The sequence below is a fragment of the Peromyscus eremicus genome, chromosome 20 (assembly GCF_949786415.1).
Source record: "Peromyscus eremicus chromosome 20, PerEre_H2_v1, whole genome shotgun sequence".
Classification (NCBI taxonomy): Eukaryota; Metazoa; Chordata; class Mammalia; order Rodentia; family Cricetidae; genus Peromyscus; species Peromyscus eremicus.
In genome coordinates this window covers 25,794,476-25,818,025 of record NC_081436.1, presented here as the reverse complement: position 1 = coordinate 25,818,025, position 23,550 = coordinate 25,794,476, and the positions used below count along the sequence as shown (strand labels likewise).

Genomic DNA, 23,550 nt, shown 5'->3' with positions numbered 1-23,550 from the left:
TCCACATCACTGTGCTAGTCAACCTGCCTGGCTCTGGCACTAGAACTCAGCCCCAACCCACAGAGCTCCCCCAGCTGCCCACTTTGTGGGAGCAACTGCATCTTCTTATCTAGTGTTCTTCCAAGGTTTCTCTTGTATTTGAGAGTTTTGTTTTCTCAATTATCTGTCATATCTTTGCTTCCATTTCCAGCTTTTCAAAGCCAAATGCTGCTGCTTTAAGCCCCTTTGCTATGGACTTTCCAAAGTGTTAGAGGAAAGTCTGTCTCCCACAGAGAGATCTACTACTCTTCGCTGAATCAACTCTGTACCACTGGGACTCTTCTGTACCATTTCTGCAGCTTTGTTTGAAACAAAACAGACTCTAACCACTGCTCCCCTGCATGTGACCCTTGTCTGCATATCTACAGATTTTTATCTTGTCTTGATTTTAACCTTGCCTTTAATCTTACTGTATTTTTGCTTTAGGTTTACATTAAAACAGGACTTTGGTGAGCATGTGATGTCAAGACACCTTCTCTCTACCTGAAAGACAATGACAGGTGACACCGAGGAGGGAAGTGTGTAGTTCAAGACCAGCAGACAAATGAAAGCTTGTTATCCCCATGTAGTGTGCAGATGGACAGAGCAAGGCAAGTGTGTACATGTGTGTACGTGTGTATAGGGGACTAACAGGTATGATGGTTAGTCTCATCACCAAGGAGTAGATCTATTTCACTTAGCAAGGGTCTAATGTTTGGCCTCTAACCATTGGTTTTGGCCGTAGGTGATCCTAGTGGCCTCTTTCCACACTCCAACTGAGAGCCACAGCCTAAACAGTGAGTTCTCATGCAGACATGGCACAGACTTGAATACAAAATTTTTAATTTTTGCTCTAGATGGACAGGTTGATCTACTATGAAAAACGTCATTTAAAGTTCTATCTCACGATTATTTATATTTGAGACTAAGGAGAGATTATTATGATCAACTTGATTATCTTTGACTTACATGATAGATGAGAGATGGTCTTTTGAATTAAATCTTTCAAATACTTTATTATTCCACATCTCTCCAAATTAGTTCATTTCTAAAACATCACTGGGTTACATGAATAACTGGGTTATGAAGTAATGGACTATTTTTCTTCTCCTAGCATCAAGCTGCCCGAAAACTCTCTTAACGAGCATGCTAATCCCAACACTCACAGATCTCATTTGGTGAAAGGAAAGAGGGCACAGGAGCTACAAGTCCAGTGTGTCCAGACCTGTAGAGACTTCATGCTTCTGCAGCGGCACAGGCCATCTCTGCCCAGGATTTCAGCTCAACATGGGATGGAGGAAGGAGGAAGCCTCGCACGGGCAGACTTCTGCCTCCTCCCTTTTGGACAATTCTTTCACAGTTAGGGCCCTCAGCTGGTAAGATCTCCAATACAAAAGACTAGTTGAAATAAATAGCACAGGCAAATGTGACTGACAGGCTGGCAGAGGCAGCAGTGGTGGGACAGTGCATGTGATCTGTGCAGATGTGTGTTGAGAGGACTGGAAGGCTCATTTTGAAGGAAGTGCCATGATGTGTGGATGTGATGTGTGCACTGCTGAGGTAGCAGGGCTTAGATCACACGCTCACAAGTCTTGATTGTCCAAAAAAGCCTCTGTTCCCATCTCTAACGTGGAGCTGGAATGGTTAGTATAATTCAATTTTTTCACTGCAATCCACAATCTGATTGATTGGCAGGTCACACTGGCACTCCTACCTGAGGTATTTTAGCGCTAATGATTGGTTCCTGTAAGACTATTCTATAACAGAACACAGGAAGAGCAGTTCAAAAACACAGCTGTGGAAGGAAAACAATCATACAAAGAGCCCACCATGGGCTGCCAGCCTTTTCTTTCCTTTGGATGCAAGCATGCTTTTCACAGGTGAGAATCAGGAGCAGTTGTTATCCCACTAAAAGGATGAATTAGGGTGAACTATGGCTTTTTCTACTGGGAAAAATGGGGACAGCGGGGATGGGGAGTGGGCATACATGTATCCTGGAAGAGCAAGCCACTTTACAAACAGAGGACACCAAGTGCACCATGAGGAAGCAGAAGGGCTATCAAGAACCCTTGCTCTGAAAGCGGAACAGGGAAGAGGATTTACGAAGTAAAGCCAGTACCAAGGCGCCATGGCTCCTCCCCTGATGGCTTCTGTTCACGCTCTGTCCGGGCCAGAGTTCCGTTTATACACGGAATCCTGCACTCATCCTATTCTAGTACACTTCTGAGGAAACTAGATCTAAAGGTGCAGTGATAGGTTTCCAGAGTTAGGGAAATGTACAGAGAAAGGCAGAACAAACTCAAAGCGGACAGTCACTTTTGCTTGTGACTTTAGGCCTCCTTAGCTCCCTCCCTCACACTCAGACATCTGGTCAACAGCCACAGCCTGGAGACATCTGGTCAACAGCCACAGCCTGGAGAAGATACTGTAGTCTTGGTTTTCACCGGAGGAGGGCTCAGATGCAGTCTCAGCACTAGCGAGCAACTCTTCCCCTCCTAGCAACACTGACTCAGACGGGAAGAGAAAGAAAGGGCAGCAGACAGGCACCAGTGCTTTAGCAAGGGCCCCTGGAAGGGTGCTGTGGCCAAGCCACTGGATTTCTTGCTTCGCTTCTGTAGATTATTCATTTAGATTAAAAAATAAAAACAAAAACAAACAAACAAAAGAGACACCCATTCTCTTGATGAAAAATCATCTCTCATTAAGATGTGAAAATGTAAAATAAGGAAGTAAGAGAGCCTCAAACAAATATTTAGTTGGTTGGTTGAAGGTAAAAATAGGCAAAACCAGAATAGAAATAGGATAATTTTAGAAAAATCTGGGTGGTGGTGGTACATGTCTTTAATCCCAGCACTTGGGAGGCAAAGGCAAATGGATCTCTGAGAGTTCAAGGCCAGCCTGGTCTACAGAGTGAGTTCCAAAAACAGTCAGGGTTACATAGAGAAACCCTGTCTCAAAAAAACAACAGCAACAAAAAACCAAAAAACTCCACCAAAAAACCAACAACAAAAAACAAAAACACAACAACCTAACCCCCCTAAAACAAACAAACAAACAAACAACAAAACCCTCAGCTGAGGAAATAATTCAAATGGAAAGCCTGCTCTAACAGAGCAGGCTCCAAAAAAGTAAATAATATGAAGCTGAGTTTCATGAGAATATGGAGGATGTGCATGCTAACGTCACATGTAAATATGCACATTCAAAAATGTGTAATCTGCCTAGTTCTCAACTGTGAACACGGGGAATGTTACCTCTTGAAAATTTGCTGAGCAAGTGTTAGATTTTAATTAAAGTACAAAGAGATAATGAAACACAGACTAGGTGGTCTTTATGCTTGGCTGTGAAATTCTGGTAATCACAATCTGAGAGACGGATCAATAAATCATGACTAAGGTTTCTTTACTAGGTACACTTTGAAGGCCTACTCTAAATAGCACATGTGTAGACTCAGCAGGCTCTACTGACTCGGTGCCTTCTGAACGGCTGCCCTTAGACTGCCAGGGAAGCGGGTATCAACAGCCTCAAGGACTAGAGAGGTGAGGGCACCAAAAGCATCTTCCGGGAACACTGACCCACCTACAGAGTCACTTCCTACTGCCGTGTCTTTTTCATAAAGTTGTCTTAATGATTTGGGTCAGTGGACTATGCTGGCATTCAGAAAAAGACCATCTGGAAGGCTCTTAATAATGGTCTTCAACATTCAAAAGCTTTTCCTGTGTCAGCTCCATCTCTTTATCCATCTTTTAAGTAGTATGTGACCAACAAATCATGGAATTTCATCTCCAGCTAGATGGAAGATGGATTCAGTGTCACTGTGGCTGGTGGAGATGGCAGATCTTCACAAACTTGAATGGCTATAAGAGTCCAGGCTGTGAAGTATGCGCCTCGGTTTCCCCGGCTGACTCCTAAGAAACAGACCCACTGGTCTTCCAGGCAGATGGGTTTTAAACTGAGTATCTGAGATCCTTTAGTCACTACACGAGCCTCAGAATTATCAGCTCCTTGATGGCACTTTCACAAGTTTATGTTCTTCACATCATGTCAAATTAGGAAGCACACAGTTTGGAAAGCTGATTGCCATTTACATACACCCAAGCCCTAATGCTCTGAAGACAGTGTGAGATGAAAGGCACAAAAGGGAAAGAGCTGGTGTCAGGCTGAACTAGTCCTGCTGTTCATGTATGTAGATGATGAGACAACAATACGACTTTAAACCTGCTGATCATCTCACAAGATGCCCAGAACACTTGTGGGCATAGGGAAGGGGAAGAATATGTCCAGTAGGCTGACCCCAGCAACCGTCATGAGACCCAAAGGCTTAGTTTTTGCACCCAGGGGCAAGCGCAGTGGCAGAGAAGCATGCTTGCATTCTTAAAATATATAATATATATATCCACAAGGAAAAAGGAAAACAAAACTTAAATTATATTTTTTTAAAAGGAAAACAAAACAAAACAAAAATAAAAACAAAACCAACTAAAGAAACAGAAAAAAAAGGCTGGCTTGTCAGGGGATGGGGTCAAAAAGGCCCCGGTGTGTGTACTTACATAGAGGTCAGCACCGTAAAATCCGTCCTGGTAAACCACACTGCAGAAATCCACACAAAAACAAAAACAAAAAACAAAAGAACAGAAACACATTCCGGTTATTGAGGACGGCAGCATGCACATGCGCTACACAGGCAGGTGATGTATGAATGTGACCTGGACATGGGGCCGCGGCAAGCTGGTGACAGAGATGTGCCAAGTGCACACGTGCGTTCCACGGCTCCAGGACATGCAAGGAGAGCTAAGGGTCTGCAAAACTAGACCGAGCACCTGGACACTGGGTAACTCAGACTAATGAAATAAACAGTGCTCCTGGCAGGCAGGGCCTCATGTAGTTGTCTGAGAGCTGCTGGGTTGACAAATGAACTTTAAAATCTGGACTTTTAAATGGAAGTGTGTCCTAGGAGAACGCTGTTCTTCCAAAGTGTACAAAGGGTAGGGATGATGAGGGGCTTAACTTCATGAAGAGAGTGAACAAAATGAATTCCATTAGGTCAGAACCTATGTGCGAAGTGTGTTTTAAATGATGCTTAAGAGTGTATTTTCATTTCATATTTTTGAAGTAAAGTGTATATTTTTCCTGTTATCCATACATCACCTGCTTTTCACCCTGCACATTAGACATGCGATAAGATTTGGCTGATCACACAAGCATGCAAAGTATTATTATTCAGCATTTTTGAGAACCAATGCAACACCTTGGAAAAACAAGTCAATCAATTCTGACCAAAGTAAACAGAGAAATGTAATTAAAAAAAAAAACCGAAAGAACAAAACAACCAAAAATACCCACAATGCATTGCTTTCACAAGCAGAGGTAATGAGCTCAAGGTTAAGGTGATTGGTCCAAGAATTGAAAGGTGCAGTGGGATCCCAGATAGTAACAATATAATCCAGAGTGGGAAGGAGCAACTGGAAGATTTTAAGGGTTCTTTCTTAATAGAGCATTTAAAGAATTCTGAAACATACAATTGGTGACTGAAGTTCTGGGCATGACTAGGCCTGTCCTACTGATTTCAAACAGTGAACTTGGGGAAGCTGCTGGCAGGGCCCCCTCTCCTATTTGGTAACGGGCTTTGCCAAGTAGGCAATATTAGTTTTTTAAACATAAATCTGGAGCAGCACTATACTGTTATTCTTAAAATGTAGACTTTTCTCCAGCCTTATGAAGTGCTTTTGTATACATAGATTTCCCCCAAAACATTATTTTGGGAGCAGAAGACATAAACAGTGGTAGAGAGAAGACAAAGTTCATCTTCACATTTGTCAGGTCAAGACTTGGCTGTTTAATAAATTTTTAAAAATCTGTTTTTTGTTTAGTCAACTAAATAAAATGGATAATTTCTTTTTTCAGTTATAATGAATGAGCTAAGAAGCAGGGCCACTGAGTCTTATATCTACAAGTTGCAAGGTCACACCTTGCAATGCATCGAGTGCTAGGCCTCTGTTTGGTGCCGCAGGAAAAGCAGGCTATACCTGCTTCAGTCTGCACTTGCAGCTAAAGTCTGCTACTATCAGGTTGAATCTGCCGCTCCACTGCATTCTCACAAAAGACTTGGTGGAGAAGGTTGATGACTGGACAGCATGGGGGCCAAGTGGTGAATTAGTCTTCATCAATGTCAGTGAGGGGCACAGGCAAAGACTACAACACAGTCCTTCTATAAAGAGTGTTGTCACTCAAAACAAGGGAATCACTTATGGTAAGTATTCACTTGAACTCTAGATTCTGACAATCCCTGTGCCCAGTGCCATAAGAGGCTAGAGCTCAGTGACTAACAAGACTGAAAGCAACTCTAGGCCATTCATTCCCCATGAAATACTGGACTTATTCCTTGCCATCTTCCATGTAAACAGATGGTATAGTTAATAAAAAAGAATACAAGGGAAATTAGTGTTCAATGCAATGCACAGAAACTGACATGATCAGACATAAAAGATAAGATTCGTTGAAGCAAATCTACACCTGACACAGACTCACTAGAGAATGGTTAAGTTCGGTCAGTACACTGAAAGGCCCTACAGTGAACAGGAGTGAACTCAGCTACTTTATGAAGTAGCTCAGGAAATCACAAAATAGGGAGTTCCATGTTTCTCTGGGCATTCTCTTCCTGCAAATGTGACAGTAAATGCTTTTTGGGTTGAAATGGAGACACATCATGAGCAGTTTTCCTAGTTTGCTGAGCTTGTAAAAGATTCACTTCAGGTTTCACTCAAATATTTCTTGATGAAACAAAGTTGTATCTTTAATTAATTTTTTAAAAAAGAGATGTCAGAGGTTGAAGGTCAAAGGTCAAGTTGAGACAAAAAAGGATAAAATTAAAAGCAAGTCATGGCAGAAGATGGAGATGATGGAATGCATGGGATTTAATTATCTATAAATTGCAAATGAAAGTTATTCTCTGAAGCAGTTCCCTTGCAGTGTCTTGGAGTCTGCCCACTTCAGCATGCATACTTGCCTTGTCTAATAAAAATGCTTTAATTCTGTGGCATGGAGGACTCCTAATGGTATGTCCATTGGTCTATGAATGAATGAATGTTAAATTAGTATACTTCCTGGTGAAGCCAACTATGCTATCAGAAAGGGACATGCTATCTTCCTTTATGTTTTAACTAAAAAGCAGCTATCTGGCTTTTCTGCAGCTATTTATATTTCTCCAGAATATAGGAAAAAAAACAAACAACAACAACAACAACAACAAAAAAAAAACCACTGTCATAGGCAGAGAAAAGATGAAGAGAAATGTCAAATCTTTTAAGAGAGAAAGTCCTTGGCACAACTGAATTAGAGAAGTTCACTTTATATAAAAATATACGTTAGGCTGACACGGATAAACAACTAAAAGCCAATCTGCCATCTTCCCTCCTTCTCCCCATTCAAAAACAAAGGATTTATTTGTTGCTATGGAATCTTTCCACTGCATGAGACACCCTCGGCAGCAAACTGAAGGCGAGGGATGCTCAGCCACTTCAGCTGCTACCATCTCAGAAGCCGGCTGCAGCTGGCTTCCTCCTACTGCTCCCTCTCTCCCTCCATTCAATTGGACTTGGTTTGTCTTTGAATTCACCTCTTTCAATCTATTTCCTACAAAGAAAGCAAATCCATTGTGGGTAACTAGCTTTGCTGCTCACTACCCAGGCAGTGAAACCATGGGGTGGGCGCATGTGCTGGCCTCGGCCCCCACACGCGGTGGTGAGATGGGGTGAGCACAGCAGACAGAGTCTGGCACTAAAATCTCCAGCTCCTTTCTCAGTTCTCTGCAGTAGTGTTAATCCACACTCGTGCGCTGCTGAGTGAACTCCATGCCAACACACTGCTAGCAAACACAAGACGGCTCTGGCTACTGTCTTAAGCCGTCACCATGAAGGCTTAAGGTGGCCAAAATGAGGGTTTGTACAATGAATTGACCCTTGGTCATATTTCTGTATTTTGGTTCTTGCCCTCCATCCATTAATTTGCAAATATTCATACAGCATCTAAATGCTGCCCAGTGACATCCTAGAAATCAGAGAGGTCCAGAGCACTCTTTCTTCCCTTCTTCTTTTTATGCAACTGCTCATTATAAATGGTGATTTTGGAATCTAATGCTTACCCTGGATAGGCGGGGATGGCTGTTGGAGGTACCGCTCTGACTGCACCATACACTGTCCGCCCTCTGCCCCTCAGATGGGCTCCTCTGAATGCGGCTGCCGTGGTGGCTGCAGTTGGGTAAGGGAAGCCAGGAACTAAAGGGAGACCCAAAATATGACAGAAATTTCAACTTGCATTCAGGAGCTGGTATAAAACCAGACTGAGACTCAATCATGGAAAAGGTAGAGAGATAGGCACCAAAGTTTTCCTGAAAAGACAGCAAGTACACTTATTAATATCTCCTAACTCTGGGGTTCTGGAGGGAGAAGTGGAAAGAGAGACACAAGACGACCAAGCAATGGTTCCATGTCTCACTCATCCCAAATCTTGAGTTTACTCTGTTCCTTCCAGGTTTTCCAGTCATAATGCATGCTGATAGGAAACTCTTATCAGAAGCAGCTCACCTCAGTAAGATGTACAACTTTTACTTTCTGTTGGTGGTTCAAATCAGATTAATATAAATTCTTGAACTGGCTAACTATCAATTTCATTTCTAAATGTTATTATGTAATAATTATTCCTCAAAAGAAATGTTCTTTATGTATTTTTACATGGTATTCACCTCCAAGATAAACAATAGTTTTTAGAGAATTCATTTGTCAATTTCATTTCTCTAAAAAATATATATATATGGTTTTTCAAGACAGAGTTTCTCCGTGTAGCTCTGGCTGTCCTAGAACTCACTGTGTAGACCAGGCTGGCCTTGAACTCACAGAGATTCGCCTGCCTCTGCCTCCCTAGTGCTGAGACTAAAAGCATGCACCATCACTGTCCAGTCATCTCTGAAATATTAACCTTCCCAGTCAACCTGTATCCTTTAACGAGGCAGATATTTTCCAAAGAAAGACCTGCTCTAAGTGTGTTTTGCTCTGGAAGTCATGCAGCAACACCTCACTCTGCTGAATCCAGTTTAGTTACACCTCTTGCCAGGGGAAAGGGCCCGGGTCAAAGTGGCTCTAGAGACAGTAAGAAAGCGCAGAGCAGTCACTGACACTGGATCTGTGCTAAGTGGCACTCCACGGGACAGTGTTTGTGCGGGGGTCGGGGAGTAGGCTTGAGTAATGCAGTCTATACATCCTTGCATCCTTGTACATTCTGATTTCCTCATGATCAAATACAGAAAGGATATTTACATGTTCACCCTCTGTAGAGTGTACAGTGATTTTTGTTTTGTGGAAGCTTCTAGTGTGAGTCATACAAAACAGGGCACTGAGGTATCTATTACTCTCTCAAGAATGTTTTGTTTCAGCTGGGTGGTGGTGCACGGCTTTAATCCCAGCACTACAAAGGAAAAGGCAGGTGGATCTCTGTGAGTTTGAGGCCAGCCTCATCTACAAAGTGAGTTCCAGGACAGCCAGGGTTGTTATATAAAGAAACCCTGTCTCGAAAAACAAACAAAAAAGAATGGTTCTTTTATCAGTTCTGTATCATGCTAGGAGAAGAAAAACAGACCAATCCAACCCATCAGTGGCAACAGTCAAAACTCATGCCAGGCCAGTGTTGTCTACTTACTGATTAGAGGAATGTAAGTGTTGATGCCTCCTCTTCCTGACAGGGGTACGGCTGCCTCATTGCCTAGGGATACATCAGCTTGAAAGCTGGATGCTAGGTGCATAAAAAATAAAAATGTGAAAAAGTTACAAAGACATAGGCAAATGAAGAGCACAGATGTCATTAAGTAGCAGAAAGGGAAGCAGTACAACACTACCTGCATATAATTCAGGGCCATACACAGCTCCAACTACTGGGCTTAATTTCCAGCCTGGAACAGAAAAAGAAGACCGTGAACGTTTTAAGACTATGTGAAGACAGGTGTGAATGCTGCATGTCAAGATGGCTCCAGGCATCTCTGGGTTGTTTTTCCTCCCTAAGTTAGAGTTAACAGGAAAGGGCAATAATATCATCTTTAAGCAGCGTCACTGAGGGGTAAGGGCTTGGGCAGGTAGCAGGCAGGGGTGCACGGAGTGAAGGGTTGGGAAGATAGAGGGATTGTCCAGATCAGATTTCTGTGTTTCATCTGTGGGGGTTGGCTTGATTATTAACTGATGCAGGAGAGCTGAGCCTACTGTGGGTGGCATCATTCCCTGGGCAGGTAGGTGGTCCTGTGTTATATAGCTAAGCCTGAGCTTTTCAGTGACCCAGCAAGCAGTGTTCCTCCACAGTTTCTGCTTGAGAACTGCCCAGACTTCCCTTAATGATAAAAATGTGACCCCAAAGTTGCTTTTAGTCTGAGTGTTTTGTCACAGAAACAGACTGTAACTAGAACAGAGAAAGAAAATGGAGAGAGGAAGATGGAGGGGGAAGGAGAAGAGGAAGAGGAAACAGAAATAAACTGTGGGGTTTGGCAGACTGTACTCAGAACTGTACCCAGATGACCTGCTCTGAGCTTAGAAGAGGAAAGAAATCTCAACACCTATCATTTGGTAGCACATGACAACACTTCCTTATACAGTACTTTCCACTAGAGGCTTCATTCAGTAAGGTGTCCTCAGACTGAATTCAAATGTGACCTGGAACTTGATGGCACATTCAGTTATATCACGCAAGTTTTGTGGGTGAATGGAAATCCCCTTTCATAGTAAAAACCCCAGTTTTCACTAAGTAGAAAGGGAAAGATAGGGAGTAATAAAATGCAAACTCCATTCCTATCTTCTGTGTATGGCTTCAGAGGTTTTAATTTATAACAAATACATTTAATGAACAGATTACTCAGACTCTGAAGGACACCACACTGCTGTCAAACATTAAGTTCAAGATTCAGAAATGCTGAGTTTCCAAATAATACTATGTTGGGAGAAAATTTTATTTTTTTATATACTTATAGGAGGAATATGGCAAGTATTTTGTTTGTAAGCAAGGAATATATGCTATTCCCTCTAGTAGTGAGTAGAACTCTACATAACAACTTAAGTATCTACTGACGTCTCTACATAAGCAACACACTGCATTTATTTTCCAGAGGAGGTTGGTCACTGCTACACTATAAATATAGGATGGAGAGAAGGAAAGGCTACTTCTATTGAAATTATAGATTTTCCTTTCTTTTTTACATTTACCCTGTGTGTGTCTGTGTGTGTGTGCGCGCGCGCGTGCATGTGAAGCAGTCAGAGGACAACTCATAGGTGCTTATTTTCTCCATTCACCATGCATGTGTGTCGGCTGAACTCAGGTCATCAGGCTTGGAGGGAAGCATCTTTACTTACTGGGCCCTATGTAGTCCAGGCTATGTGCTCTGGAACTCATCATCCTCCTGTCTTAGCCTTCCTAGTGCCAGGATTACAGGTGTGAGCCACCATTGTCTGGCTGAAGTAACTCTTTCTCAATCCAATCCATTATTCTGATAAAAATGCTCACGGGGGCCAACAAGATGGTTCAGAGAGTAAAAGCATTTGCCACCATGCCTGTTTGATCCCTGGGATCCACATGGTGAAAGGAGAGAACAGACTTATGTAGGTCTGAGGGTATCTGTACACGTACATCTACCTACACACATACATACACACCTCTCAAAATGAATACAATGCTCATGTGGGCACTCATGCCAAATTCATTTCTCTCCAGAGCTGGAGTTCTAGGTAGTTCAGAGCTACCTGACACAAGTGTTGAGAACTGAACTTGGGTCCTCTGCAAGGTCAGTATGGGCTCTTTTTTTTTTTTTTAATTTTTATTTTGCAATACAATTAAGTTCTACATATCAGCCACAGATTCCCTTGTTCTCCCCCCTCCCTTGAGCTGTACTTTAGCCCTAAGTTCTGTATTGTTTTTAAATTAAACTTATTTTGTATATAAGAGTATGGGTGTGGGTGTGCCACAGAGGGCAGTGGAGATGAGAAGACAATTTTTTTTTTTTATATGTTTGGAAGCTGCTGATATACAGGTCAAAGACCTATCAGCTCTTTTTTTTTTTTTTTTAAAGATTTATTTATTTATTATGTATACAATGTTCTGCCTGCATGTATGTCTGCAGGCCAGAAGAGGGCGCCAGATCTCATTACAGATAGTTGTGAGCCACCATGTGGTTGCTGGGACTTGAACTCAGGACCTCTGGAAGAGCAGTCAGTGCTCTTAACCTCTGAGCCATCTCTCCAGCCCCCGAGAAGACAATTTCTTGAAGTCAGTTCTCCCCTTCCCCCTTGCTGAAGCAAAGGCCTCTATTGTTTCTGCCACTGTATGGTGCATTTCAGGCTAGCTGGCCCAAATTTCTGCCTGTTCTCCTGTGTCTGCCTCTGATCTCTAGGTAAAGTGCTGGGATTATAGATATGGGCCACCACATGTGGCTTTTCATGGAGGTTCCAGTTACTGAACACCATTTTTAAGGTTTACATACCTAGTGCTTTTTACCTGAGAAGCCACCTCTCCAGCCCAGTGTTTGTTTTTGTTGGGGCAAATTATTGCTGAAAATCCCGTTCTCACAAATATTCATTAAACTCACTATGTGACTTGTCATCATGGAATAAAAAGCTACCCTTAAGCCCGATGGCCATTACTTCCAGGCCTTAAGGAAAGCAAGGAATCTATACGTACAAAAGAGACTAGGCTTTTCCTTCCCGCTAATCCAGATCACACTTATTTGAAGAGGAATCAGTGGGAAAATATACCTGGACCACCAGGGCTCTGTGGGCAATTCCCACATTACGAAGAATTACAGAGGCTGAAGAGGAGGCTGCCCACATGCTACTTAGTCTATTTAACAGGTAGCCTCAAGTGGCATGATGGTACTGCGTAGAAGATGAAAGTTAATAAGAACAAAACGTCTTCAGGGGCTGGAGAGATGGCTCAGAGGTTAAGAGCACTGTTTGTTCTTCCAAAGGTCCTGAGTTCAATTCCCAGCAACCACATGGTGGCTCACAACCATCTGTAATGAGATATGGCGCCCTCTTCTGGCCTGCAGGGATATGTGCAGACAGAACACTGTATACATAATAAATAAATAAATCTAAAAAAAAAAAAAGTCTTCATAAGTAAAAAGCTTAGCTTAATTCTAAGGAAAAAATTCATGTGTAAAGATAAGACATTCTTCTAAGAGGCCGAATGTGAATTGAGCAGATGGTCCTAGAAAGTCATGAAAATTCCATATATTTACATGAGAACAAACATTCCCCCAAGGCAGCATGTAACTCCTCACCATTTGCATATGGCGTGACCATCTTCTTATTGGTCATGACACGTGCTGTAGCATTATTCACCTAAAAATAAGGAGCAGACAAGAGGGGCGGGGAGGGACACATTAGGGAACACGACACTGCTCATCCAGTAACATAGTACGTAATTTAAAATGTAAATGTCTGATTGCATTTAGATTATTAACACAGCATTATAAAATAGTCACAGAATTTTTATGTAAGTACTTATTAAATGAGGCTAACAAGAGTAAAATGCAGTTTCTTGGTCTCCAAAAAGAAAACTGTGGCTGTTCTACCCTCGGCACTCCAGAGAAATGATGCACTCACTTACAAGTTCTCTGGATGGCCTTGAGATGTCTCCGTACTGAGGACAATTTGGAAAAAAGTAAATAGGGAACAAATATATCTGCAAATGAACTTTGAAGCTTGTTTGTAAAACAGAGGCTTGCCACCCTTCTGTCCTGATGTTCTACTTTTTTTTTTTAATTGTCTGGGATTACTAAATAAATAGAGGAACTAAAGATTCCCATGTTGACAGCCTGTAGGGCCATCTTGAATTTTCTAGACCACATGGATTACTCATTTGACACGCTCAACTGTGAAAAGTGGAGTGTTTGTTTCTCCTGTGCTGTGGTCCTCTCTACCCCCTGACAAAGCACACAGTTTGAGGCACTCTCCATGCCAAGGTAAGCACGCCTAACAAAGATGGTCCTGCTGGAAAAGGAGGGATGGAGCCTGGAGCTCCTGTCTGAAGGATAAAGCCTCACCATAAACTCAACTACAGCCAGCCTTGAGCTCAGAGCTTAGGAAATATAAATGTGTCACTAGGCAGCTCCAGCTGAGCCTGGAATTTGCTATGTAGCCAGGCTGGCCTTAAACTTGTGATCCTCCTGCCTCAGTCTCCTGAATGCTTAGATTATAGGCTTGTGCCACCAAGGCCAGCTTACTTGGCCTCTAGGAATGAATATATATATATATATTATGAAGACCAATTTGAGGTAAAATTGGAATTTAGAAACATTGATATCTTTTATGACTTGGAGGGTGACCCCTTGCCCTCCCTGTGTGAAGACAGCTTGAAACTCCATTTACTCTAGTTTGACCACCAGAAGATGGAAACATTTCACATTTACAAGGAACGAATGGGAGACAACAAGGATGAGACTGAGAGCATGCAATTAACCCACACAAAGAAACCAAAGAAACAACTTGGAAAGAAGAGGGAAAGTGGATAGCAAGGTCGAAATGGAGCAAAAGCTTGAACTAGCTGCTAGAGCAGAAAGCCACCAAGCAATTCAAAGGAAAAACAGCCAGAACCAACCAGACACTACCAGTCAGCAAGAGACCAATAGCTGCCAGACAGAGGGGAATGGGAAGGAAGAAAGGAAGGGGCAGAAATGAGAAGTCCGGGAAAGAACAGAGTGGTGGGGAAAACAGGAGAGAACGTGAGGAAGGGTGTTAGCAGGAAAGAAGTGCACAGTGGTTTGGGAAAGAGGGAAAGGAGGAGGAGTAGGAAGTGCATTAATAAAACCAGCCAAACCGGAGTTCAGTAACTCTGAGTAAGATGCGCAAGGGGAAAAAAAAATCACCATGAAGTCAGTAACCAAACAGCTCAGACTGCTACAAGACAGGATGGTACATCCACAGTCCAGGCGACATCACCCCACAGCAGGGAAAAGAAGAGGGGCAGGAAGGGGGAGAAGCAAGTCAAACCACATCTGGTAGTGCTAATGTGAGATGGTAGATGGACTTTTTCTCTCTTAATTGTTTGGTGATTACATTTTTAAAAGCTTCTTCTCTAGCACTTTCGATTCACTTACCGCCAACGGGCACCATCGCCAGCATTGTGTATAGTTACCATGGAAAGAGTGAGTCAAGTGAAGGGCCCTAAAGGCTAAACCATTGGAAAGGGGGAAAAAAGCAAAATATGCAGACATCTTACTCGAATGGTGGCTTTTATATTTAATACTTTAAAGAACTGGTAAAGGAGAGAGGAGCCAGTTGACCTTCAATGCGTTAGTCCCTCTAGTGCTGGTGAGCCCAGGGCTGACCTAGCAATCACAGTATCTGTCCATCTATGCCACCAGCTGCCCTCGAACCCTCTGCTGTCAACCTTGTAATCAAGGAGTAAAATGTTTGGTATTAAGTAAAGTTTTGAACTACCAGAGTTCTGGATTCTGTCCTCCCCCCAAAACCTCCATCATCGTGTATCCACACTTATCAAACGCAAGTGGAGGGGAACTGGCCTCCAAGACACAATGTTATAAGCTAGGTAGTTTTCAGACGTTTTTGAAGTTAGTTTTGCTTAGGCCTCATAATAGGAATTCAGTCTTGCAGAAACTGAAGCAAAGGAAAAAAAAAATCAAGAGAGCAGAGGATAAACATTTTGGAAGAGGAAAAAAAGTAAATGAGAGCACAGGTAAGCACACATTCCCCGCCCCCAACTGCAGCTCAGACAACCAAGGGCGGGAGAGAAGCAGAAGGGGTGTTACGTTCGTTACACAGCGTGGTGCAAGGGGGTGAAGACAGACAGAGACAGGTGTGCACACATGGACAGGACAGGGTTCCAAATGTGAAATAAGTGAGGCGGGACACAAAGAGAAAGGAAAATATAAACGAGAAATTGAATTATTGAAGACATGCACCTCGATTTTACGGCCCTCTACCACGGTGCCGTGCAATTTCTCCCTGGCCCTGTCTGCATCAGCACTATTCTCGAAAGTTACGAACCCGAATCCCTGCATGCAGCGGGAGAAGGGGAAAACATGCACATCGTTATATTAAAATACTCATCTCTTGGTAAACAGAAAACATCACAGTATGAGGTGACGTCAGCACAACTAACACCAGCAATTTCTTCCAAAGGCACATTTTTGATCCATGCATATTTTGTAAAGGGAAATTTAAACCCAATAAAAGGATAAAGAACTGTAATAATAGTAACAGTAACTTAATTAACAACAATAACAATAAAATATAAAGTACATGAGGCCAGACCAAGATTAAGGCAGGAAGTTACTCGGGTCAAACTATTCAACCAAAAATCTGAACATAAAAAACCAAACCAAACCATAAAACTATTCTTACTGTGAGTGCATGCATGCACCAGTGCATGTGGCTGGCAGAGATAAATGCAGTGTCTTCCCCAACTGCTCTCCACCTTAGTTTTATTATTCTTTCAACATTTATTTATTTAGTGTGCATGTGTATGGGCATGCATGTACCATGGCATACAAGAGGGGGGCAGACGACAACTTTCAGGAGTTGGTTCTCTCCTTCCAGCTAGTGGCTCCCACGGATAGAACTTGGGTCATCATACATACATACAGTTTTAAAAAATATCTGTGTGTCTGTGAGCTATGTGTGTGCCACAGTGTGCTCATGGAGGTCAGAGGACAACTTGAGTGAGCTGGTTCTCCTTCCATTATGGGTTCTGGGAATCAAACTCAGGTTATCAGGCTTGGCAGCAGGTATCTTTCATCTGCCGAGCATCTCAATATGCCTGGCCTTTTTTTTTTTTTTTTTTTTCCCCCTTTCTCCCCTGAGTGCTGAGGAATAAACTCAGGTCCCCATGCTTGCAAGAAAGGTACTTTACCAACTGAGCCATCTTTCCAGACTCTAAGGTTTTTCTCTCACATTTAAGGTTGATGCTCCATGGTAAGATTTAAGGCGTTATTTCAGTCCCACTGAACCTGTCTTATACTACTACTGTCTTGGGATAGGATCACTGAAGACAGTAGTGAGGTCTAGTTCTGTAGGCAACACTTGTGGAAGCAAGGGAGACTATCACTGAACAACCAACAACTAGGATGTTTCTTCAATGACAATTTTAATTCAGATTGGCACTTTATAGAAAATATATGTACAGGGAGAGATGGCTCAGAGGTTAAGAGCACTGGCTGTTCTTCCAGAGGTCCTGAGTTCAATTCCCAGCAACCACATGGTGGCTCACAACCATCTACAATGAGATATGGTGCCCTCTTCTGGCCTGCAGGCTGAACACTCACTGTATACATGATAAATAAATACAATCTTTAAAAAAAAAAAAAAAAGAAAATATATGTACAGGTAAATTTTGGAAAACTGACAACCTAAACTGCCTATATCATGAATCTGTTGATGTCTATCTCTGCTGTTAAAGGTAAACTAGTGATTTTCCACATGAGGAAAATAAGGAATAGTCAACAAGTATCAGGAGTGAGGAATGTTAGGAATGGTGGTTGTCCCCTATTCGACAGGGAAAAAAATGCCATGATGTAACGATGTGGCTGCCATGGGAGTTAGGATTAATATAATGTGCCCCTGTAGTGGATACAAAGATAGAGCACACAAATCAGGAGGCCAGGAGTTAGTTAACCTACTCCTCTGCTCACATGTCCCCACTACTTGCAAGGGAAGATCACTACGTGCTTACAGACTACTTCATCAAGTGCCCACCAACTTCACTACAGCTGCACTGGTACTGTCCACCCTCCACCGCTCTAGCTTTTCACTTCCCTAGCAGTTAACACCTGCAGAGGGGAACCCCTCACGACTCCCAGGAGTCACTGCTGTGTAAGCAGGAGCATGCCTCCTCCATATATAAACCCCATCTCAGGCAGAGCTTACAAAAGCCAGGATGTGTTCCCTCAGCAGTCTAAGTGGTAACAAGGTAGGTGGTGTCTGGGGAGTTTAACATGACTATCCACGTTAGGTTTTCTCAGTAATGACTATTTGGGGGAAAACTGCATTTTCAAATTTCTATATTAAAGTGTTTCCTATTTTAAGATGATCAAATGCCAAAGGAAATACTAATCAAACTAAAGACATCAAACTAAAACAGGCCTCCCTGGTGAGAGAGGAGGAAGGCCCACTGGATGGCTGGGATCCTCTGATATGAAGCAGAGGTAAGATTTCACTCTTTCCTTTGAAGATAAACAGATCCTGTGTAGGCAGAATAATGTTCCCCACCCCTAAGTCCCTCAAGTCTTAATCCCTGAAGCCACAGAATATGTTACCTTGCAAGGCCAAAGGGATTTTGTAGATGTGATTAAATGATTTCAAGGTAGGGAGATTACCCCGACAATCTGGGTGGGCTCAATGTAATCCCCACAGTATTTATAAAGCAAAGGAATGCAAGAGGGCCAGACTCCAGAATCCAATGACAGCAGCCTAAAGAAGGCCTGACTGCTCATGTCGGCAGCAGCAGACATCCTCTAGAGGCCCCAAAAGGCAGGAGCTTCCCAAAGCACCATAGCTAACTTTCTGTGCAGCCCTGTGAGACTGCCTTTAGACGTCAGACCTCTAGTACTGTAAGGTAATAACTGTGTGGCTCTTAGCCATCAGACTTGTGGTCACTTGTTTAGAAACACAAGAAAACATAACAAAACAAAGCATAACCCCTAGGAATTAAAGTCTATTGTTAGAAGGGTACCAAGCTTTCTGTGAAAAATTTAAAAAGGCATTTTTCCATTAACCTAAACCCCATGCTTCTTTACCTAACACACTCATATTCCAGTGTCAATACTATAAAGTTGACGATTGGAAAAGGCATAGGGACTATATATTAAGCACAGCCACAGCTTTTCTGGGTTAAGGGTCACCCGCAGGAAAACCTGCTCTAGAAAACCAGGTTTTAATGTACCTCTATCATTCAAAACTGAACTGAAAATAAGTTAGTTCAAGTCTCTAGTTTCTTTCTTTTTTTTTTTCTTTTGTTTTTTTTGAGCCTGCCTTTGCCTCCTGAGTGCTGTGATTAAAGGCGCATGCTACCACCACCCCACCGAATCTCTAGTTTTAAAGGGGAAAATAAAACCATATCTAAATTCAACACATTTTACTTAAGCAGTTAAAAATGACCATATAAATTATGCTGAAATATAAAACTCAACCTGCACTAGTATAATATGTAATAATAAATATGTGATATAATTTGTAATAAAGGTAATCACTCATTCTTTTTTTTGGGGGTGGGTGGGAGGAGGGTCTTACTATATAGTCCTGCTGTTCTAGAACTCTTTATGCAAACCAGGCTGGCCTTGAACTCAGGGATCTGCCTGCCTCTTCTTGCCTTCCAGAGTACTGGAGATTAAAAGTGTGTGCCACCATGCCCAATTTACTGTCCCGTCTCCCCCCCACCCCGAAACAGAGTTTCTCTGTGTTGCCCTGGCTGTGCTGGAACTCACTCTGTAGACCAGGCTGGCCTCAAACTCACAGAGATCCACCTGCCTCTGCCTCCCGAGTGCTGGGATTAAAGATGTGCCACCACCGCCACCACTGCCCCGTTTACTCTTAAATTCTTAACAAGAGGAAATAGTTCAAGTATATAAGGCAATGATTTTTATTTAGCTCCCACTAATGAAAACAGATAATAAAAAGTAAACTTGTTTTTCATTAAAAAACAAACCCGCCAAATTTGCTTACACCAACACCATCCACCAGAAAGAAGTACATGTACCACATACACTTTAAATCTCCTGATAGTCACATTAAAGTAACAGAGATGAAATCGATTCTGACAACATATTCAACCACATATCATCATTTCAATATGAGAGCAGCATAAAAACCCTACCAGGTGCCTAGTGCTCCTTCTGTGCTAAGCCCCTGCAGTCTGCTGTGTGTGTGCTCACGGTGCGAGTCTCAGACGTCCTCACATTTCCAAGGCTCACATGGTTGCCACAGTGGACAGCACAGGTCTATACACACTTGTTTTAGGACTCTCTGTCCTCAATGTTAATGAAACACTCTAATGTTGCAGCTGCACTTTCCCAACTGTCTTAGAAACAGAGCGCCGTGTTAGGTACATGGCCATGTTCCAACTTCTATCAGGAGGAATAGTGTGTTCATACCTGCCTTGACACCCATTTATCATCAATGGCACACAGGAGCCAAGTAACTGTCACCTTTTTGGTCTGGCCTCAGGCTGTAATAAGTAACAAGCAATAAGATGAACAGTGTAAAAACATTCTTTTTTAAATTTTGTATAATTTTTGAATTTTTCCATCTCAGAAGAATGAGAAAGAAAATTTACCATGTAACTTTTAAGGGAGAATCAAAAGCAGACGGATCTCCTGGGTATGGCCAGAACACAGAAATTAAAAAAATAAATGGGGGGGGGGGAGAAAAAAAAAACCCAGAAAGTGGTAACAAAAGAAAATAAACGAAGCCTTCTGGACATATTTATTGTTAATTCAGTTTTAAGTACAACGGAAAACATTTCATACCATCATTATCTATCAATTTCACCAAAAATCACAAAGGCTCACTTAGTGTGACTTCAAAGAAAATCTTTTAACCATATTTGGAAATAAATAATTTCTCTTCATGTGAAATCAAAGCCAAGGCAATGGTCAAGAAACCAGAGCACAGTTCTTGTGTGTGTGAGGACAAGACACCTCGCATCTCCTGCACTCCAGCCTAAACAGAAATAAATCCACCTGAGGGAAGGAATCCGAGCACGGTGGGCATGAATCAGTAAGCGTGGCAATTATCACAACAAGCTGCTATGGAGCTGGGTGATGGTGAACAGAAGGATAGTGGAAAGTCTCGAGTTCAACAATAGGATGAATTTAGGAAAAAGCTTTCAGGCTTTGGAACCCACAAGCAAGAACTAGCAGCTCAAGTATCCTGGGGCTAAAGGGCAGCCATGACTCAGCGTTCTGCTGACGAGTCCACATGAGACACCAGTGTGGAAGTAAAAACTACTCACGGGTGGACAGGCGGCTATGTTTTTTTACTTCCTACTTTTCATTAAGGGCCTGTTTTCCCTCTAAAAAGTTACTTTAAAGTCACTGCTGTAGTTTATTATTGAAATCGGGACATTTTGAGGAAGAAAGGGGCATTATGAATAACTGTAAGACACCAGGAACAGTATGACAAGTCTATCTAGGTTACCTCATGATATGTTAACACTCTGCTGCTACTAGTGAAATCTGAGAATCAGGAGAGCTATGTGTAACTCACACTCACTTTCTAGATCCTTCGAGGGAATGAGGTACTTTCCGGGTCAGGAGTATTATTTTTCACCACACATTTGAATTACACATTTTAAAAGGCAGAGCTTTCTTTCATCTTTGCTTCAGCTGGTCAGAATTTAGACACAGCTGATTGCTTTCACAGAGCAAAACATAAAATGACAACAAATTCACGAGAAATCATTTAAGAAACACTGTGACGATGGCCTGTGTACCCCTAGCAGAATTCAGCGACAGTCAAAGCAAAAAGGAACTAGGCAAACAGGGGCCATCACTGCTTTGCAGAGCACAGCAGCCTCCACAGGAGGAGCTGCAGAAGGCTGAGCAGAGTGCAGGGAGCACTACTTACCTCCTTCCAAATGGACTCACTCTAAAGAAGACAGTTTGGGATGCAGCTCATTGGCTGAGTGCCTGCCTAGCAGACACAAGGTCCTGGGCTCCAGAGCCAGCACAGGGTGGGGGAGGGTGTTTTTTGTTTTGTTTTGGGTTTTGCTCTAGAATAATTTGGTTAAACATTAAATTACATGTCAGTATTACTTATCTCAGACTTATTTATGACCAGTTTATTACTACTTAAAACTTCTAATAAAGCTCATTTCTGATTAGAAAAGTACTCTGTTTAAAAGCCTGGGCAGGGCTTCTGGTAAAACCATAGTATCACAGTAAAGTCTTTCTGAAATTTTGTAGTCAACTCCAAATATACCAAAGAAATGAGAAGCCAGGTGGTGGTAGTGCATGCCTTTAATCCCAGCACTCAGGAGGCAGAGGCAAGCAGATCTCTGTGATTTCAAGGCCAGCCTGGGCTACAGAGAGTGAGTGAGTGTTCCAGGACAGCCAGGGCACATAGTGAAACCCTGTCTCAAAACAAAAACAAAAACAAAAACAATGAACCAAGAAAGAAAAAAGAAAAGAAATGAGAAGCTACATTCCCAAAAGACGAGTGCTTATTCCTTCTCTTAGGTGGATCCCAAAGGAGACATTACTGATCTGACTCCACAATCACTTTTTCAGCAGATTTGGAGTGGGGTTCCAGGGCTGCCTACTGTGGGAAAGGCCTCACAGCAGTCAGGAAGGCAAAGGTCCCATCCAGGGTTTTCTCAGCCCTTAATGAGGGTCCAGGGTGATTTTATGCTTTGCTCTGGATACACTTACCAATTAGCAGTGTTTGTACTATCACAGCCCAAAGAAAGTAGGGGCAGTGAGGACACTGCCTGGAACTACAGAAGCAACACACACTTCGAGGATCCCCAAAGGGAAAAAGACAGGCAGGTGCCATTATTTTAAAATGAAATCACATGGGAGAGGTAACTGCTCATGGTGAAATTAAATATTGGTAGTAGGTGAATCCTGAAGTCGGTGAAAGCCTTTAGAGAGTTCAGTTCCCTTCTCCTTACAAGAGTTCAGTCATTCTTTTCTGTAAGGAGCAAGTGCTTAGCACCTGGGGCAATTACGCTGGCCTTGTGGCTGGTACAGCTTATCTAAGGTTATTTGAAGTACACACAACTTAAAACAGAAAAAAAAAATGCCTCAGTTAACTACTTTAGATAAACAGTGTGGTCAATGATCTTCATTTACTGATTTTCATTTTCATCTTCATTCATATGCTTCCACCTTGAAGCCATGGTTATTTTCCTACTTTGAAGCTAAATGCTTAATAAAAATAAATGTAAGGAAGTATAAGCATCAGTAGTCTTAAGGTTAGTTAACAGATTCACTTAAAGATACTTACCAGGTTAAGTGCTGGAGGAAGGTCTGTATAGACATGTTAATCTTTTTTTTGTTTAAAATGAAAGCTGGAAGCTTAAAGTATCATTAGCTCTTTAACAATGAATAGATACCAGTTATTGGTACACTCTCTAAGGGATGCAAGAGTACTGAGGCATCAGAACAGTGTGCGTGTGTGCATCCGTGCAGGTAGGCGGGAGGTGAGGGCTAGCAACTACTAAAGCACAGGAATCTGCAGTGGACTGAAGAAAGGTAAATGTTAACTCATTTACTGCATTCAGCTTTTCCTTAAATTATACTCTTAGGGCTTTAATCAAGGCCAAGACCTATTTGGAAAGCAGCAGATATGACCAAATAAAAATTAGTTTTAAAATCACTAATTAAAAAGGAAAATAATTTAAACTGAAATGTCAGTCCCTACACAGAACACATTAGAGACTACATACACCAGCTTGCACACCGATGCTACTCTCATTCTTCATATGAAACCTGTTGTGAGCCCAGAATACATGCATCCCGAGGCTCACTCATGGGTGTGACTTGGGAATGAG

The 23,550-nt window shown here is 42.3% G+C and overlaps 1 protein-coding gene across 24 annotated transcripts in view; it reads right to left on the bottom strand.

Annotated features, from left to right (window-relative positions):
- The window catches only part of Rbfox2 (RNA binding fox-1 homolog 2), a 247,547-nt gene that overhangs the window by 11,058 nt on the left and 212,939 nt on the right, over window positions 1-23,550 (bottom strand). For 5 of the 24 annotated variants that reach the window (XM_059247129.1, XM_059247134.1, XM_059247130.1 and 2 more), the window contains 6 exons: window positions 15,965-16,057; window positions 13,322-13,382; window positions 9,905-9,958; window positions 9,709-9,801; window positions 8,159-8,303; window positions 4,569-4,608 (listed from right to left, as the gene is read on the bottom strand). In XM_059247129.1, coding sequence (XP_059103112.1) covers window positions 4,569-4,608; window positions 8,159-8,303; window positions 9,709-9,801; window positions 9,905-9,958; window positions 13,322-13,382; window positions 15,965-16,057 — 486 coding nt within the window. Of the gene's footprint in view, window positions 1-1,732; window positions 1,776-4,568; window positions 4,609-8,158; window positions 8,304-9,708; window positions 9,802-9,904; window positions 9,959-13,321; window positions 13,383-15,964; window positions 16,058-23,550 lie in introns of all 24 variants that reach the window. The other 19 variants (XM_059247131.1, XM_059247137.1, XM_059247132.1 and 16 more) reach the window with 9 other exon arrangements.